The 16,973-nt window shown below is 35.9% G+C and overlaps 2 protein-coding genes across 4 annotated transcripts; one reads left to right on the forward strand and one right to left on the reverse strand.

Moving 5' to 3' along the window:
* The first annotated feature begins 3,089 nt into the window (after positions 1-3,089).
* LOC107923628 (protein NETWORKED 1D) lies at positions 3,090-10,961 on the forward strand. Of its 2 annotated transcripts, none has more exons than XM_016853817.2 (5): positions 3,090-3,449; positions 3,805-3,884; positions 4,002-4,279; positions 4,670-8,910; positions 9,465-10,961. In XM_016853817.2, exons 3-5 carry the CDS (start codon positions 4,177-4,179, stop codon positions 10,665-10,667), a joined length of 5,547 nt encoding a protein of 1,848 aa, XP_016709306.1. In that variant the 5' UTR covers positions 3,090-3,449; positions 3,805-3,884; positions 4,002-4,176; the 3' UTR covers positions 10,668-10,961. The 2 variants fall into 2 exon arrangements, with proteins under 2 accessions (XP_016709306.1, XP_040962028.1); XM_041106094.1 differs by having other exon boundaries at positions 3,097-3,501.
* Positions 10,962-11,899: 938 nt separating this feature from the next.
* On the reverse strand, positions 11,900-16,585 carry LOC107923629 (sulfate transporter 3.1). 2 transcript variants are annotated; one of them, XM_016853818.2, is made up of 12 exons: positions 16,093-16,584; positions 15,766-15,973; positions 15,073-15,244; positions 14,570-14,635; positions 14,311-14,424; positions 13,664-13,780; positions 13,418-13,544; positions 13,042-13,328; positions 12,761-12,951; positions 12,549-12,634; positions 12,377-12,453; positions 11,900-12,295 (listed from the first exon to the last, which is right to left on the reverse strand). In XM_016853818.2, exons 1-12 carry the CDS (start codon positions 16,433-16,435, stop codon positions 12,110-12,112), a joined length of 1,974 nt encoding a protein of 657 aa, XP_016709307.1. In that variant the 5' UTR covers positions 16,436-16,584; the 3' UTR covers positions 11,900-12,109. The 2 variants fall into 2 exon arrangements, with proteins under 2 accessions (XP_016709307.1, XP_040962029.1); XM_041106095.1 differs by having other exon boundaries at positions 12,761-13,328; positions 16,093-16,585.
* Between the last annotated feature and the right edge of the window lie 388 nt (positions 16,586-16,973).

A 16,973-nucleotide genomic window follows, 5' to 3' on the forward strand; every position in this document is an offset into this window, starting at 1 on the left:
CACATTTCCACCTATGGTTTGAAGTTAAGAAATATGCAACATGCTAGTATAATTCAACCTTTTTTTCATATTATACTAAAGCGATGTTGTTAATAAGGGAAATATTTTTTTATAACAACAAATATTTTCTCATCCACATTTTGAAACTTTGAATGTATCAAATTAAAGAGTTTGTGAGCTCTCTATGGTATTTGTGTTTGGCATCATTCTCTCAAATGATATCATACCCCTACGATATGATGCAAGAAATTTTTTTTTATTTGTATAATTAGCATCGACCTTATAATAATTGAATTTACAATCCAAATAGTTTGTAACTTTAATTATAAAAACTTATATAAACTTAATTAGGAGAAAAGCTTATATTAAGTTATATCTCTTTTTATAATACGTAAACTAAGTAAAAACTAATATAAATTTTATAATATATATAACCTTTATAAAAAATATTTTATAAATTGTCTAAAATTTTCATAACACCTATAAATAATATATTTTTTGTCATAAATTTAGAAAGTTTTTTATAAATAAGTTATGCTATAACATTTTTTTATGAATAAGTAAATTATTTTCATAATATATAGTATGGACTAAGGGTGGATTTAGGGAGGGGCTAGCGGGGCCTCGACCCCCCTAAAATAGAAAATTTTTTATTTAAGCATTTCATAATTTATAAAAATTTAAATTAATAATGATAAAAATGCATTTTGCCCTCCTAAAAATGATAAAAAATTTATTTAATCCATTAAAAATTATAAAAATATAGGCTATTAAAATAAAGAAATTACATTTTTACTATCATAAAAATATATAATTTAATTCTATCCCTCCCCCTAAAAATAAATAAGTTCTAACTTCGCCCCTGCCCCAAGTCGTATTTCTAGATCCGCCACTGGTATGGACACATAAACAAATCATGTTCATACTTCTTAGCCATAACTTTTTATAAATAAATATGTTATAACACTTTTGTAAAATATAAATTATTTTTTATAATAAGCCTTCTGGCCATAACTTTAAATTTTGTAGGATTTAAGGAATATAATTTTTTATATAAATTTATAAAATACACAAAATATGTTTATAATATAATTTTTTAGGATTTGTAATATAAGAAAATTTTTGCTATAATCATTTCAAACACGCATACGTATTCATGTTTATAATAAAAATTTTATAACTTGTATAAAAATATATTTTTTAAACTAGACTAGAGTGTAATTAGGTGTGTAATTACTTCAATTCTCACCCTCTTCTCCTAAAAATTGAAAATTGAAATTGGGAGCTCCAATTACAATAATTATCCCAACATATCACTAATTACAAATAATTACAGTCAAATATAGATTTTTAAGTATTATTTGCCAACTTATAACCATCTCTTTTTCACCCTTTTTAAAGATTCCAACAAGAAAAAGAAATTGGAATTGAATAAATCTGAAAGCATGAAGCAATTGATTGGATTATAGATCTTATTAGACACATGAATCAATAATAGCACAAAATAATTTAGGGAAGGATAGCTTTTGTTTAAGATGCCCAGCCTGTTGTCATAATTGACCCATCTTCACCGCCCAACAATCCTTTTCCATGGAATAAAAGTGGACCCATGTCACCGCTGGTAGTGGTAGCGGCCCTCGCATATCAGTTGCTGAACTCTAATATATAGTATTAAAAACTAAATAATGATCTGATTTTATCTTTTTTCCACATTTGTCAGGCTTTAACCTTTGTACACGTGGTCATAATTCTCCAAAACCATTTTTTTAGTAATGTGACGAAAGACGACCGTCCTCACCGCCCCAGGAATGCCGTTCCGCTTCAACCAAAATTTAAAAGAACGACACCGTGTCATACTTGCCTACCATTCAAGATTCTCGTTTACCAAAAGTACCCTTTCTTTCCTTCTTCTTTTTCGGGATTCATTGTGACTAAATTAGCTAGCTACGTACTAACCAACAATTAGAAAAGAGCTTTGAATGATGCTACTTTTTCTTTTTTCATACACATCCCTGAATCAATAACTTGATAGCCAAGGCATGTAATTTATTATTTTAATTATTAACATTCGAAGAAAAAAAGAAAAAGAAAAAGGGAGAGATCAATGGTGCAACGTCTTATTTATTTAATTTTTGATAGAAAAGGGTTATTCTTCTGTTGACATTTAAATTGACTTTATAAAATAATATGGTTTGATATTATCGTGTTTGTTTCTTTTATTTTTAAAGTTCGAATTTGAGTCTTTCATTAAAAATGCGACATAAATTACAAAGTGAGCAATTAAATTGAATCTTTTGATAAAGTTAAGTTAATTCAACACTTGTGAGAAATTTTATTGATGTAATTACCATTACTTATGTAATTCAACAGTTGTTATTTTATTGTAAAATAAAATATTCAAAATTTATATACACAAATTTAACTTATATATATATATTACAATATCATATAATACATGATCGTATTACCCCATCTCTTACCCCTTATATTGTATCAATATAATATAATCCGTCTCCAAGTAATTAACACAATATTATTTTCTTGATTAATAACAAAATCTCATCATTATCATCCTATTAAATTTTGAATAGTTATTAAAAGGGATAATAGTCAAAATTATACATTAATTTTTGTTCAAAGAGTAATATTATATACAAATTTTTTATTTTATACATTAAATGTTGATTTGATCCAAATTTTACATATCACTAACATAATTATTGATATAACATCATTTTACATAAATATCGCATATACGAAAAAGTATATTTATCCAAAATATAAAGAAAATATATATTTATTTCTTTAAATATGTAGAATTGAATCAAAATAAGTATTTGTCTTAATTTTAAGTTAAAAAAATGATTATCCCTCCAAAGGATACACAGAAATTGTTTAATAGTAGAATGGAAAAAATGGAAGAATCAAAGTGGGTTTGACTGTTATGGTAACACAATCTCCTTCTTCTTGTATTTTTTTCTTTAATTCCTAAAACGAAATTTTGTCAAAACCCAACATAGAAAGAAACACGAGGAACAGCAGTTACGAAACCTTAAACACAAAGGGACAAAACCGTCATTTGTTGTCCATTAAGCCGTTTGATTCTTTCTTCCCTGTTAATTTTTCTCTTTCTTCAAGAGGCTGCAATAAAACTAAATCGAATAGATACCTATTCTTTTTCCATTTCTATTTATTTGCTTAATAAATATATTTATTTTCGGTTTACTATTTTTAATGGGTTTTTTTTTGCCTTGGCCATCCTTTTTGTCTTTTTTTTCTATTCCACTTTGACATCCTTCTCAAATAGCACCAAATTCTCAGCGTAAAAAAGCAGCCAAAATCAGCTTAGATAGAGAAAAAGAAAAAAATGAAAGGGAGAGTTGTAGCAGAGGAAGGTCACTTGGAAATGGGTTGAAACTGGAAAAAGCTGATTTTTTGTTCATTAACAGGTGCTTATGATCAAAACCCAGAAACCATTCTTTTAAAAGACAAAAAATTATAGTAAGCTTTTTAATTCTATTCTACGTTTCCTGTGTGCTGTATTTAATGGTTTTGTATATTAAAAATAATAATAGTAATCGATGGTTTTTGTTAGTCTTTATTTTTCTTTAGTTATGTAAGCTTTCTCAGGTAATTTAGCTGTTGAATTATGCTTAAGTTAATAAAATTTAACTAATTTCATGTCGATCAGATGGTTTGTGATGTTTCTTATGTTATGCTTAAGTTTAAGCATTTTTTTCGGATTGATCAGATTCTACCTTACCTTTTCAAACCACCTGTTCTAATATGCGTTTTCTTGATTAGGTAACTTGTGGCTTTTGGATTCAACAGTTACCAGTTATCAGGTTGCTCCTTGACATATTTGGACTGTTGGATTATATCAGGTTATCTTTCTGCCATTTCTGCTTGATCTTTTGAAGTTCCTGATCATGTTATCCAAGTAATGCTTTTGCTTCATGTCAAACCTGAATTATTTGGTTTTTTGTTTGTTGGTTTATCAGGAAATAAGCACAAGGGCTGAGAGATTTCAAGACTTCATTTAATTTGTCAATATTAGAACTCTCTAGTTTGCAGTCGAAAAAACTTGCTCCTGGCTGATCCATCACCTAGTTCTCACAATTGAGAATTCTAATCTGTGGCCAGAACCAGGAAGTGGTGTTGTTGAGGACTGAAGTCATGGCAACTGTGAAACGGGCGGATTCTAAAGGCATGTACTCATGGTGGTGGAACAGCCACATAAGCCGGAAAAATTCTAAATGGCTACAGGAGAATCTCACAGGTACCCTGATCGATGATCATTGCCACTAGATTCAAAATAAATCATTACCATTCTTGCAATTATTTTATTTTTATAAGAAGTAATGATGTGATAGAGCTATAAACAGTTGAGTGGAAACAGTTAAGTTAAAATGTGTATGGGAGCTTTGTTTAGAAGCTTGGTATGTTATGTGAGTCTGTATTAAGGCCACAAGGTAAAGCGTATAATCATCTTTGCTTGGTGGCTTTCATTAATCAAATCAAGTTTGAAAGAGCTAAATTGATTAATTAAAGGCCAATGATATTGCACTTTCTCTGGTTTTATAATTTTGTGCAGTTTGCAGTATTGAAATATTCATTCTTTCTCCGTATGCCTGTTTTTGACCTGTTGAATTATATTCTGCTTGAACAGATATGGATACGAAAGTCAAACAAATGATCAAGCTCATTGAAGAAGATGCTGATTCCTTTGCCAGGCGAGCAGAGATGTATTACAAGAAACGGCCAGAGTTAATGAAATTGGTTGAAGAGTTTTATCGAGCATACCGTGCATTGGCTGAAAGATATGATCATGCAACTGGGGTGCTTCGTCAGGCTCATCGGACCATGGCTGAAGTATTTCCGAACCAAGTTCCCATGGTGTTTGCAGATGACTCGCCGGGAGGTTTTGCTCCAGAGGTTGATCCCTGTACACCTGAGATGACGCCACTTGTACGAGCATATTTGGAGCCTGATGAGCTGCAGAAGGATGCTGTGGGGATCTCTTCGCATGCTATCAAGAGGAATGTAGCATTCTCAGAAGAATCTGAATCTCCAATGAGCAGAAAGGGTCTGAAACATTTCAATGATGTATTAGGTTCCGAAGAATCTACAAATCATGTCAAGTGTGCGGAAGGAAGGGCTAGAAAAATTCTCAACTTTCATGATGTAGAGAAGAAAGAAAGAAGTCTGCAAGACGATGATGGTTCTGATCTCAGGGTTCGAGTCCCATCTGAGTCTGAACGTGTAAGTAAAGCTGAGATGGAGATTTTAACCTTGAAGAATGCTCTTGCGAGATTAGAAGCTGAAAAAGAAGCAGGCCTACTTGAGTACCAGCAGAGCTTGGATAGATTAACGAACCTAGAGAGAGAAGTCTCTCGTGCACAAGAGGATTCCCAGGGATTAAATGAACGAGCAAGTCAAGCTGAAGCTGAAGTCCAGACTTTGAAGGATGCCCTCACCAAATTACAGGCTGAAAGAGAAGCTAATCATGTTCAATACCAGCAGTGCTTGGAGAAGATAAATAATCTTGAGAATAGTATTTCTCATGCTCAAAAAGATGCTGGAGAACTGAATGAGCGAGCTAGTAAAGCCGAGACAGAAGCTCAAGCATTAAAGCAGGACCTTTCTAGAGTAGAAGCTGAAAAGGAGGATGCTCTTGCTAGATACAAGCAGTGTTCAGAGACAATAAGCGATCTAGAAGAAAAATTGTCAAATGCTCAAGAAAGTGCCCGAACAATGACTGAAAGAGCTGAGAAAGCTGAAAGTGAAGTTGAAACTTTAAAGCAAGTAGTTGTTGAGCTGACCAAAGATAAGGAAGCAGCTGCTCTTCAGTACCAGCAGTGCTTGGAGACAATTTCTATCCTGGAAAACAGACTTCGATGTGCCCAGGAGGAGGCTCAAAGGCTCAAAAGTGAGATAGATGATGGGGCTGCAAAGTTAAAAGGTGCAGAAGAAAGGTGTAGTCTGTTGGAGAGAACCAATCAGAGTCTGCATACTGAGGTGGAGTCTTTGGTGCAGAAGATGGGGGATCAAAGCCAAGAACTAACGGAGAAGCACAAGGAGTTGGGGAGGCTTTGGGCCTCCATACAAGTGGAGCGCCTGAGATTTATGGAGGCTGAAACAGCATTTCAAACTCTGCAGCATTTGCACTCTCAGTCTCAGGAAGAACTCAGATCTCTGGCCATGGAGCTTCAGAATAGGGCTCAAATTTTGCAGGACATTGAAACTCGTAATCAGAGTTTAGAGGATGAGCTACAGAGGGTCAAGGAGGAAAATACAGGGCTGAACAAACTCAATTTAAGTTCAGCAATGTCCATACAAAATTTGCAAGATGAGATATTAAGCTTAAGGGAGACTATTGCAAAACTTGAAGCAGAAGTTGAACTTAGAGTGGACCAAAGAAATGCACTTCAGCAAGAAATTTACTGTTTGAAAGAGGAGCTCAATGACTTAAACAAGAGACACCAGGATATGACAGGGCAGCTTCAGTCAGTTTGCTTAAATCCTGAAAACTTTGCATCAACTGTGAAGGAATTGTGGGATGAGAACACAGAGCTAAAAGATGTTTGCGAAAGAGAAAGAGATGAAAAACTGGCCCTCCTGGAGAAGTTGAAAATCATGGAGAAACTTATTGAGAAAAATGCCCTTTTAGAGAATTCACTCTCAGATTTGAATGTTGAGCTAGAAGGTGTTCGGGGGAGAGTAAAGACAATAGAAGAATCTTGTCAATCGCTTTTGAGAGAGAAATCCACTCTTGCTGCTGAGAAGGACACACTCATTTCTCAGTTACAGACTGCAACTGAGAATATGGAGAAGCTTTCTGAGAAGAATAACTTTCTGGAGAATACCCTTTTTGATGCTAATGCTGAACTTGAAGGACTGAGGCAAAAAATAAGGAGCCTAGAAAACTCATTCTTGTTGCTTGGTGATGAGAAATCTGGCCTGATAACACAAAGAGAAGGTTTGATTTCTCAGTTGGATGTCAATCAGAAAAGGCTGGAAGATTTAGAGAAAAGATATATGGGACTAGAAGAAAAACATGTAGGTCTGGAGAAAGAGAGAGAATCAACACTTCGTGAAGTGGAAGAGCTACAAAAGTCGCTAGAGGCTGAAATGCAGCAACATGCGAGTTTTGTGCAGTTGAGTAGAACCCGAGAAACTGCTATGGAATCACAGATCCATGTCCTACAAGGGGAAAGTCTGCTCAGGAAGAAAGAATATGAAGAAGAACTGGACAAGGCCATGAATGCTCAGGTAGACATTTTCATCTTGCAGAAATGTGCACAAGATCTGGAAGACAAGAATATGTCCCTATTGCTTGAGTGTAGGAAACTCTTGGAAGCCTCCAAATTGTCAGAAAAACTTATCTCTGAATTGGAGCTTGGCAATTGTGAAAAGCAGGTGGAGATCAAAACCTTATTCGATCAAATTACCATACTGAGAATGGGGCTTTATCAGATGTCAAGGACTCTTGAGATTGATGATATCCATGGTTGTGATGATAAGATCAAACAAGACCAATTAGTTCTTGACTGTGTATTTGGCAGACTACAAGAGATGCAAAATTCACTTTTGAAGTCTCTGGATGAAAATCAGCGGTTCATAATTGAGAATTCAGTTCTTATTGCACTGCTTGGGCAACTGAAACTAGAGGCAGAAACTCTTGCTGCTGAGAAGAACTCAGTACGGCAGGAGTTGAAGGTTCAGTCTGTGCAGTTTTCGGAGCTGCTGATCAGAGCTGAAAAACTTGCGGATATGAATGAAGTACTGAGATCAAAAGTGGTAGAGGTAAACCAAAGAGAAGACGCTTTGCAGACTGAATTGATAAGTGTTCGTGGACAACTGTTAGCCTTGCAAAGGCAATATCAGACTTCACTGGAAGACAACTGCAAGGTGCTAGATGAGAAAAGATCTTTGATGAAGGAAGTTTTGGACTTGGGCAAGCAGAAACATAATCTAGAAGATGAAAATCATGCTGTAATTTGCGAAGCAATATCTCAAAGTAACATTTCTCTCATTTTGAAGGATATTATTGCTAATAATTTTGAGGAAATAAAGTATTTAAATGACAATCTGGGTAAACTCAAATGTCTCAATAATGATCTTGAGGGAAAACTGAAGATGATGGAGAGAAAATTTGAAGATTTGCAAATGGAAAATTCAAATCTCAAGGATTCAATGAAAAAATTGGAGAATGAACTGGTTTCAGTTAGATCTGTTGGTAATCAGCTAAATGATGAAGTTGCAAGGGCGAAGGATCTGTTGTGCCAGAGGGAGATTGCGCTATTGGAAGTAGAGAAAATGCTCAGTGCGAGTCAAGAGGAGACAGCCCAGCTGCATAAAGTTTTGGAGGATCTGCAGACTAAATTTGAGGAGGTCAAGCTGATAGGAGAAGATCAAAAGAGGCAAATTCTGAAACTATCTGGGGACTATGATCATCAAATTAAGGAGACTGAAAGCATTAGTGAGGCTAATCAGAAACTTGAGGTTGAATTGTTGAAATTGAATGAGGAGCTTGAAGAAAGCAAACACAGGGAGGAGAGTTTGAGCTTTGAACTACAGAAGGAAAGAATTAAAGTTGAAATTTGGGAAACTCAGGCTGCTGCATGGTTTGATGAGCTACAGACTTCAGCTATACGTGAAGTAATTTTTGAAGAGAAGGCTCATGAGCTCGGGAAGGAATGCAAATTCCTTGAAAGTACAAGAAATTCCACAGCCATGGAGGTAGAAGAGCTGGAAAGAAGTGTTAGAAGCTTGGAATGCGAGAATGGAGGACTTAAAGCTCAGTTGGCAGCATATGTTCCTGCAATTGTTTCTCTCTTGGATAGTGTGACATCTTTGGAGAGTCGAACTCTTTTGCATCCTAAACTTCCTACAGATTATAATGAAGAGGTAATATCTGTTCCATTGCATTTTAAATTTTAAAAAAGTGAAAGCAATATGGACCTCTTCATGCTATTTGGTTGAATATACAACTTATGTTCTAAGCTAACCACTTGTCTTTGAGCATGTAATGGTTTATTGCACTAGCAAATTTTTGCCCCTAATTCTCCAAGTTGGCACCAGAATATGTTTACCAACGATAATTTTTGAACTTCTTGTTCCTAAGGTGAAATTTATTTAGTATTTTTATTGAATTAATGTTTGGCACCGTTGTTTCTATGACCTTTTAGGGGCCATATTAGCGGTTAGCCTGTGACCATATAGTAAAATTCCTCTTCTTGTTTTCCCCCAACTATTTGTTTTCTTAATCTTTGTGTTAACTGGGATATGTGTGTTTCTGGGTTTGTTTCACTTGTGCAAGGCCTAGCTAGTTCTATTTAGATCTGAATAAGTTGGATGTAAATGGGACTTTGTCAGTAAGTTATCATCTATGTTAACAGTGCCATGGATCTTGAATGGCTATGAACTTTGAATCTTTGACTTACAGTTGTCTTGTTTTCCAGGACCCCAATCTGGGGACTGAATTTCATGCTGAAAACTGTCAGCCAACAAGTGAAGGTCAAATTGGCTTGGTTCCCAATGGCTTTTCCGACTTGCAGGGTATCCATATGAGAATTAAAGCTATTGAAAAAGCAGTTCTGGAAATGGAAAAGCTTGCAATGCTGGAGAACTTAAATCTCAATTCCAAACTAGTGACTGCTACAAGACAGATTGAAGAATTAAGATATGGAAGCAGCTCTAGTGGAGAAAGTGTTAGAGCAAAGAGGCACGTAAGTGCTAGACAAGAAGAGGAGGAACTTGGCAATGGGCTCAGTAACAATGTCAACATGCAGAGACCAACACCTGAAATATCTGAAGAAAATGAGATGATGACAAAAGACATTATACTTGATCAGGTATCTGAGTGCTCGTCTTATGGGTTAAGCAGGAGAGGAACTGCTGCAGAGGTTGATACTGAGACGCTTGAGTTGTGGGAAACTGCTGACCATGATGCTAATGCCGACCTGAAAGTCAGCAAGGCCCAGAAGATGGCCACTGCACCAACTGACTACCGACAGATTGGAACTGTGAAGGCAGGCAAGAGCAGAACTCCCTCTACAGAATCTCTTGTGAAGGAGTTGGGTGTAGATAAAGAGAGCTCGAAGAGATTTGCAGAGCCCAACAATAACGGAAGCAAGAGGAAGATTTTAGAAAGACTTGATTCTGATGTGCAAAAGTTGGCTAACCTTCAAATAACTGTGCAGGACCTGAAGAAGAAGGTAGAGATAATTGAGACAGGCAAAAAGGGGAAAGGAATTGAATATGGTACAGTTAAGGAGCAGCTAGAAGAAGCTGAAGAAGCCATCACGAAGCTATTTGATGTCAATCACAAATTGATGACACACGTTGAAGATGGCTCCTGGTCGTTTGATGGGAAATCTGCACTAGAACCAGATGAGAATGGGAGCGTGAGGAGACGAAGAGTATCAGAACAAGCAAGAAGAGGGTCCGAAAAGATTGGCCGGTTGCAGTTGGAGGTGCAGAAGATACAGTTTTTCTTACTGAATCTTGATGATAAAAAAGAAAGCAAAGCACAAACCAGAATCACTGAGCGTAGAAGAAGAGTTTTGTTGCGGGACTATCTATATGGTGGGGTAAAAAGTAGCCAGAAGAAGAAGAAATCACCCTTCTGCGCATGCGTGCATCCCCCAACTAACGGAGATTGAGGCAATTGCTCATCATCGGCACATTTACATTTTCAGCAGTTACCAGTATTTTGACTTTAGTTGCATCGTGTCTATAAATCTGCCTTACTAGTTGTGTTTCACATATGTACTTTCTTATACAGGCTTGCTTCTTCTTTTAATTTAGAGATCCATTTCTGCTGTATATTAAAGGCAGGCAATATCTCTGATCTCAAGAAGATGCACTTTTATAGCCTAAAAGTTCCCTTCTGTATATGTTTGTTTACTTCGGCATAAAATTTGGATTTCAATGGAAATGGTTTTCTTCAAGGTCAACAAATATTGTTTTCGTATGCTTTAATCTTTTGTGTACTGCACTAAGAGCTGTTTATTCAAGTGTTTCACTCTGAAGTGATGTTAGCTCACTTACAAGGAAATTTGGGAAACACCACGCTTGGAAATTGGATCTGTGGCCAAGATGCTGCAATTGCTGTGCTCCAATTGGTACATGTCAGATAGGTTTTGGTCTTATTTTATTATCCAAAGCAAGCATCAATGTTGCTACAAAATTACAGCAATTATACAAAATCAATGTCAAGTTTCCAAGCATTCACAAGATTTAGATTTACTGTGTCATAAACAATGTTTGAAAAACCATAAAGATGCATGCTGACTTGATCAAGCAGCTGACTCTCTGATCCCTTGAGTTTGTTGTTTCTCCCCCTCCAAATTAAGTACATGATGAAGTAAAGGGAAGAGTGATGGATATAGCATATCTTTCCCATTAAGTTTGCTATGTATAAGCCCACTGTAGTTCCCTGCTCCTGTTAGCCACTTCTTGCTTATATTAAAGTTTTGTTTCGTTGTGTTGGGACTAACAAATCACCGTGGAACTACAATGGTCACCCAGCTAGTAGTAAATTTACTACACATAGTGAACTACAATGGTCACCCAGCTAGTACAAGGGCTAAGTGAGCTTTCCTACACATAGTGGGACCCAAGACCAAACATTTTGCCATATGGTTCTTTAAGTAATTGCAGCCAAGAAATAGGTGACCCCATATCAACCTGTGCCATCTCTCAACATGCATTATATTGTCACTTGATTTGTTTCCAAAATGGTTCTAACCATTGCTTGAGTTGCGAAACTTACTCAGAAAACAAATTAATTAATTGTATTGTTGTAAACAGCATTGAGCATTCCTTTATGCTTTTTTTTTTTTTTGTTAAAAATCTTCATTGCCATGATATGTATCACTCTACAACTTGCATATACCTGGAAGAGGAAAAATAGCCCTTTCACTTCCAATTGAAGCATCTCTAAAAGCCTAACTTCACAATTGGGTTATTTCTTGTTGATTCAGCAATGCCTAACATCATACATCCTGATTCTCTGATGCAGAAGCGAGTACTAACCGATACATACTTGGGCTTTAATTTAAAAGAAAATTTATGTTTCTGATGCATAAAAAACCTATTAAGATTAGACATTGTTCCATGGTTGCGAGTCCTCATTGGTGGCGTCTGGTTTGCATGTATGAAGCTTGTAATTGCAGGCTTCAACAGCTTCTCCTACTGTCAAGTATATCCATTCTTTACCTATTGTCTCTATGAACTTCGATTTGTTCAGTTTCTTCATCACTTCAGCTCCTGGGTTGGCCAACACAAGCTACACAAGTAGAATGATAAATTTTGTTAAGTTTGTCCATTAATTTTACACAATATTACAGGTAATTGTAGGAGGGAATACCTTGAGCCCCCTTCTATCAGTTATTTTCTTCACTTCTTCGAGCATGCTTATTCCACTGGTATCAATGTTACCAACAGCTGTGAAACCAAAAATGTAAACCCCCGTTAGATTAACTTTTTCTTTAATATTTGCAAATAGCATGCAGTTCTTGCTGGATCTATAAATCACTCACCACTCATATTAAATATAACATACTGTAAGCTAGTTTCCCCTGTAGATTTCAACTTGTCTTCCTCTTCATCAATCCACCTTGAGATCCTGATAGATCAGCAATCTCATGATAAGGGTAACTTCAATTTGATCAAATAATGATGTCTGATTATAACTTTGAAATTGATTTGGTACTCTTTTTGAGATAGTATTTAAGCAATCAAATTCAAGAACCTTTCTCTTAAGTAGCTTGAATTAGCAAAGTAAATTGGAGCATCTATTTGAAGTATAAGAATCCCAGGAACATCGTTTGTGGTTGGATATTGCTCAACACTCCTATAGATGGTTGAATTCGGAAGGTTTCCAAGAACGAAGGTCTTCGGTCTCGCAACAAACAGCAGCAATCTCAGAACAGAGATAGCAACCTGCATTTTACACCAAAGGATTATTACGGAATTTTGTTGTTTGGATGAAGGAAATAAGTTCATTTCATTTGTGTTTTCGTCGATATATACCGCTATGACTAATCCAACCTCCACACTCGCGAAAACAACACCGATATATGCACCCATACACACCACGAAATCGAATTTATCGACTTTCCAAAGATGAATTGCAGCCTCGTAATCAATGAGGCCAAGCATTGCAGAGATTATAATTGCAGACAACACTACGAGGGGAGTGTAATGGAACAATGGTGTTAAGAACAGCAATGTGAACATAACTGCAATGGCCATTACAACGTTCGACATTGCTGTTTTACATCCCGCATTGAAGTTAACAGCTGATCGAGAGAATGGCCCTGAAAACATGTCAACACCAATGCCATAATTAGCAAACTAGAAGCAGAATGAACTTCAAAACTTATAAAAGAAAGGAAGTGGGATTTACCAGTTGTGAGATAGCAAGAAAAGCAAGAACCAACAATGTTCATGGTCCCAATGGCTACCATTTCTTTGTTCCCATCAATGCTGTAGTGCTTGAACATTGCAAAACTTCTCCCCACTGCTATTCCTTCCTGTATTAACGACAACCAACAACTAGAATTAGTCCATGTTTTGTCATTAAAGTAATGAAAACGAAAATGTGTAAGATTTAAAGATGAGATCAAAGTTATAGGTCAGAAGGGTAGCTTACAGCAAGAGCAATGATGCCAGTGATCATGCCAGTCTTCACAGCTGTTGTCAAATAGGGAGAGGTAAATACGAAATCCCCAAAAGAAGGTGGATTCAACCCTTTCTTCAAGTTTCCAATCTGTCATTGTCACATCAGCAAGGTTGCAACAAAGTCACAACTCTTCATCTTTCACCAAAATAAAAAAGAACTAAATTGTATGGTACGAAATAGAAAAGTATAATTTTTGTAGTTGATCATAAAAATGTTACATTTTCCACTTCCCTTTGTACTTTCTTTTAAGACAAGAAATATAGAGAAATTTGATCATATAGTTTAACCAAAACAGCAAGAAACAACAGGAAATCAATTGATGGAACGCAGCAAAATTCATTTAATATATAACTTTACTTGTTCTGGTGGTCCAGTATGTTGGTTCTTAGTGGACAATTTTGTTGCAGTTCATTGTGGTAAATATTTTTTTATTGGATGTTTCGTAACATAAAATTATATATTATAAATTCTAATGACCCTTTTCGTCTGCAAAAGCTACATCATTATATAGATATAAAAACTTAAAGTAGACAGATCCATAGTTTAAAAGTGAAACAAGAGAAAAGGGTGAATCGTTTAAATATAAAAGAATAAGAAAAAGACAAAAGGCGGCTTACCACATCAACACCGTGTTTTTCAGCATGGGTCAAGTAAACGAGTAGACTTCCAAGAATGACCGTTGTCAAAGGTGCCATTGCTGATATCCAGAAGAATTTGGGTCGTTTTTTACTCTGCTTGTCATCCACCAATATATATTATAAGATTTCTTCATACAAAAAGGCTAATTAAACATATCCATCCCTCTCAGAGGGAGCTGCTTTAGATGCTAAAAGTTACACCACGCAACAACCCCTATAAATCATAAGATTTACTTACGAAGTATCTGCTGAGGAGGAGGAAGAAAAGGAAAACAGCGCCCAGCACACCACTCTCCCATCTCCACTGTATAGATATTACAAATTACGGCTGTCAGTCAGACAATCATATTATTACCAAACAAAACTACCGCATGCAAACCATCTGTCATAATAGTTAGCACATAAAAAATAATTTGTTTATAATTAATTCTATATAGCTGTGAACCATACCATATATTATATCATATAATAAAACTTTTAGTTCAGATTTATAGAAAAAAGTACTATATAATAAAAATATTAATTTTTTAATAAACACAATCCATATAGGTTTCTAATGATATATCCGAACTTTGGATTTAAGGAAAATGTTATGTACGCATATTTCCATATGAATAAATTATAAAAACAGGCCTTTTAAAAAATTGTTTGTTTTTCAATTTCATTTCTATATGGAATGAAATTATAAAAGAAGAAATTGACAATATAAAGATATATAGAGAAATAAAAATAAAAGTTGACCTCATGAATCTGGGAAAACACTGAGCGCAAGACGGAGATAATATCAGTAGATTGAGTGAAGTGTTGAAGTCCCAGAATTCCCTTTAGCTGTTGCAATATCACTACGGTGGCTGCTCCTCCCATGAACCCTACTATCGTCGCATGTGAAAGGAAATCCACTATAAACCCTAGCCTGCAAAAAACACCACAAAAAATTTCAAGTAAATTTTAGAATTTACCATGAAGAAATAGAATATCAGCTAATTTAATTATTATTTCTACCGTGTAATTTTTCTTTTTTTGGCTTTTTAAGTTGTTATCAAACAATAAATGACAATTGCCGTCGTGAAAACAATGGTTCAATCGTATTCTGTGTAGATTCTCTATGACATATATAGCAATAATTCCTTTTTTTTAAATTCTTACTGGACATGAATTTTTTTTTTAAAATACATATCCAGCCAGCCAGCAGCAGAGGACAATAATTCCAGCAGCGAGAAGACAAAGTACGTATGTTGTGCTCTAATCCCTTCTCTTTTTTTTTTTGTCAAATTTAAGACGCTATAACAAAAAATGCCGCCTTTCTAGATCTTGTTTTTAACCCATATTGGCATATACTTTACTTATATTTTAAGTGTAATTTTCATTACATTATTAACCAATGTCCTCCAAAAAGGGAAACAAGAGAGTAAGTGGGTGGCTGAATTAATGTACCTTAAGAGGCCTAAGGAAGCTTGCAGAAGGCCGGCGAAAAAAGTTGCTGTGAAAGCAAGGTGAAGATAAAGCGCAGGATTCTCAGTAGCGTTTACTTCGTCCCCCAACATAGAACCTATGAGAAGTGATGCAACTGCAACAGTCCCTACTGCCAAATCTCTTGAACTTCCCATCATCGCATAAATCAGTGGTGGAATAAAGCTTGAATCTTTATTTTTCCCACCAAAGGAAAAGTTGATCAGTAAACTACTATTCACGAGTCAACCCACTGAAACAAAAGAGTTGTGTGTAGTAATCTAATTAGGTTGTTAATATTTAGGAACTTACATAGGCCGAGTATAGGCGGCAAGTTAGCTAGCTTTGCATAGCTAATACCCTGAGGGATAGCAAGACTGGCTATGGTGATCCCCGAAATGAGGTCAGATTTCAAGAACTGGAAGGTGTAACGAGGACCCCATTCAAGAATGGGCAAGAAATATTGCAGTCCCAGAAAAAACTTCCGAGAGGGTGTTTTGTTCTTGAATTGTCGAAGTGGGTCATCTGGGAAAAACGTCTCCTTGAGAGAGTTTTTGAATGACTTGAAGAATGGTTGTGGCGGAGGAACCGCCACTGGGTGAGCACATTGACGGTACTCATTGGTGGAAGGGTACACATAATCAGCGTTGCCCATCAAAGTATATGCTGTTATTAATTGAGTTTAGCAGCAGAGATATATATATGTGTGTGTTTGTGTGTGTGTGGAGGAGATTGAATAGAAGAAAGAAGATGGAAAGAGGAAGGGAGAGTAAGTGCTGGGGGGAAGTGAAATGGGATACCTTAGGTGGATGTATTTATAGAAGGGGAAATGATACAAGAAGAGGATTCATTGGATTCAGTAGGGTGAGTGGGTTAAGGGGCCCGCCTGAATGTTAAGTCCCTCTCTCCTTCACCAAGCATTCAAAGTTTATTATATTTTAATAATAAAAAATATTGGGGTTGGCCACCTCGTGCAGATTTTTTTGTGTTAAGGGGGAGGTCTGTTCAGCCTGCTAAAGATGGAATGGGGAGCAAAATCCTGGAAGTTCACGTTTATTTTAGCTTCCAAATTTCTACTTTGGAAGGAAGACTACGTTAACGGCGACCGCCATGGTACGTGTTAAACTTTCATTGCAAATCTACCTAAACAAGTCTTCGCTTGCCACGTAGAAAAATTGCAGTTAATTTCTGTG

Source organism: Gossypium hirsutum, chromosome D11 (genome assembly GCF_007990345.1).
Source record: "Gossypium hirsutum isolate 1008001.06 chromosome D11, Gossypium_hirsutum_v2.1, whole genome shotgun sequence".
Lineage (NCBI taxonomy): Eukaryota > Viridiplantae > Streptophyta > Magnoliopsida > Malvales > Malvaceae > Gossypium > Gossypium hirsutum.